The 1,245-nt window shown below is 49.3% G+C and overlaps 1 protein-coding gene across 1 annotated transcript in view; it reads left to right on the plus strand.

The window, feature by feature from the left end:
• PPM1K (protein phosphatase, Mg2+/Mn2+ dependent 1K) overlaps nucleotides 1-700 on the plus strand; it is an 11,977-nt gene extending 11,277 nt beyond the window's left edge. Inside the window, exons 5-6 of the mRNA XM_010166111.1 lie at nucleotides 1-19; nucleotides 504-700. The exon at nucleotides 1-19 is cut by the window's left edge and continues 110 nt beyond it. Coding sequence (XP_010164413.1) covers nucleotides 1-19; nucleotides 504-635 — 151 coding nt within the window. The 3' untranslated portion in view covers nucleotides 636-700. The remainder of the gene's footprint in view (nucleotides 20-503) is intronic.
• The last annotated feature ends 545 nt before the right edge of the window (nucleotides 701-1,245 follow it).

Genomic DNA, 1,245 nt, shown 5'->3' on the forward strand with positions numbered 1-1,245 from the left:
CCACGTTGTTACTGAGCAGGTAATGCCAGAGCTTCTCGTGGCACCAGATGCTTGTTGCTGGTTTTTGTTTGGTTTGGTTTTAAGAAAAACAAATACACAACCACAGATTCAAGTGAATTGACCTATGCTGGTTGAGAAATTCACTAGTCCCACCAGCTGGCTTTTTCCTTACTCTGGGTCTTGCCACATCCTTGCTGGGGACCAAGCAAGGTTTCAATTACCTTGCTTAGCCCACAATCCACTGAACTGTGTGGGACTGTAACTGCAGTTTATTCCTGTGCTGAATATGTCACCAGCATAGACAGAAATGGCCAGTTTCTCACTGGGGTTCTGGATGGTGGCATATCCCATAGAAAGCTCTGGGGCACACCAGAATGCAGTATCAGGGCTGGGAAGGGGCAAGGAAGTCTTGGGCCAAGGGGCATGCTGTCCCACATGGAGCCAGACACTTGTTTCCTTTTCCAGAGAAGATGATCATACTGACAATCTGTTTCTTCTCTCAGGCAATACAGTTTGGCACTGAAGACAACAGCACAGTTGTCATAGTGCCGTTTGGAGCATGGGGAAAGTACAAAAACGGTGAGATCAACTTCTCCTTCAGCCGCAGTTTTGCTTCCAGCGGGAGGTGGGCGTGAAGACCTGCCACAGCTCTCTTTTCCTGCCATGATTGGACATGGCGTGCTACAGGAGAACACATCCATCTGTTCATAGGTTGACTCGGTGTCTTGTCCATCTCTTCTGTTCCCAGTGTTATAGAAGATGCCACTGCTCCCTCGGTGCGTAATGCCCCATTGTTGCTTACGGCTGATCGCATTTTGCTGCGTTTATTTATTCCCGTCGGCATTGAGGCAGCTATTTCTTTGGGTTTGCAGTCCCAGCAGCTCTGCACATCACTTGGTTCACATAGGCCAGGCTCTGGGCTTTCGCCTGAGGCTGGAGGTGTTGCACAGTCGTTTCATACCTACTTGCATTACCCAGGACCCTTAGTTACCTGGCAGCTGTGTGAGTCTGAGTCTCTGAGCCACACGCTGGCTTCTTTGTACGTCAGTACACAGGGGAACAAGCGCACAGTGTTCTTGGGTAGACAAAAAGCATGTTTGTTGTCTTCCTCTGCTGTGCAGCCACTCAAAACTCCCCTGTGCTTCGGGAGAAGCCAGTGATGAATAAGGGAGAAGTTTCAGAAGTGTTTAGGTTCTGATGCCAGTGGCATTTGGCGTAGCTGAACAACTTCTTGTGACAGTGCTG

This window comes from Antrostomus carolinensis, unplaced genomic scaffold (genome assembly GCF_000700745.2).
Source record: "Antrostomus carolinensis isolate BGI_N321 unplaced genomic scaffold, ASM70074v2 scaffold39434, whole genome shotgun sequence".
In the NCBI taxonomy this organism is placed as follows: Eukaryota; Metazoa; Chordata; class Aves; order Caprimulgiformes; family Caprimulgidae; genus Antrostomus; species Antrostomus carolinensis.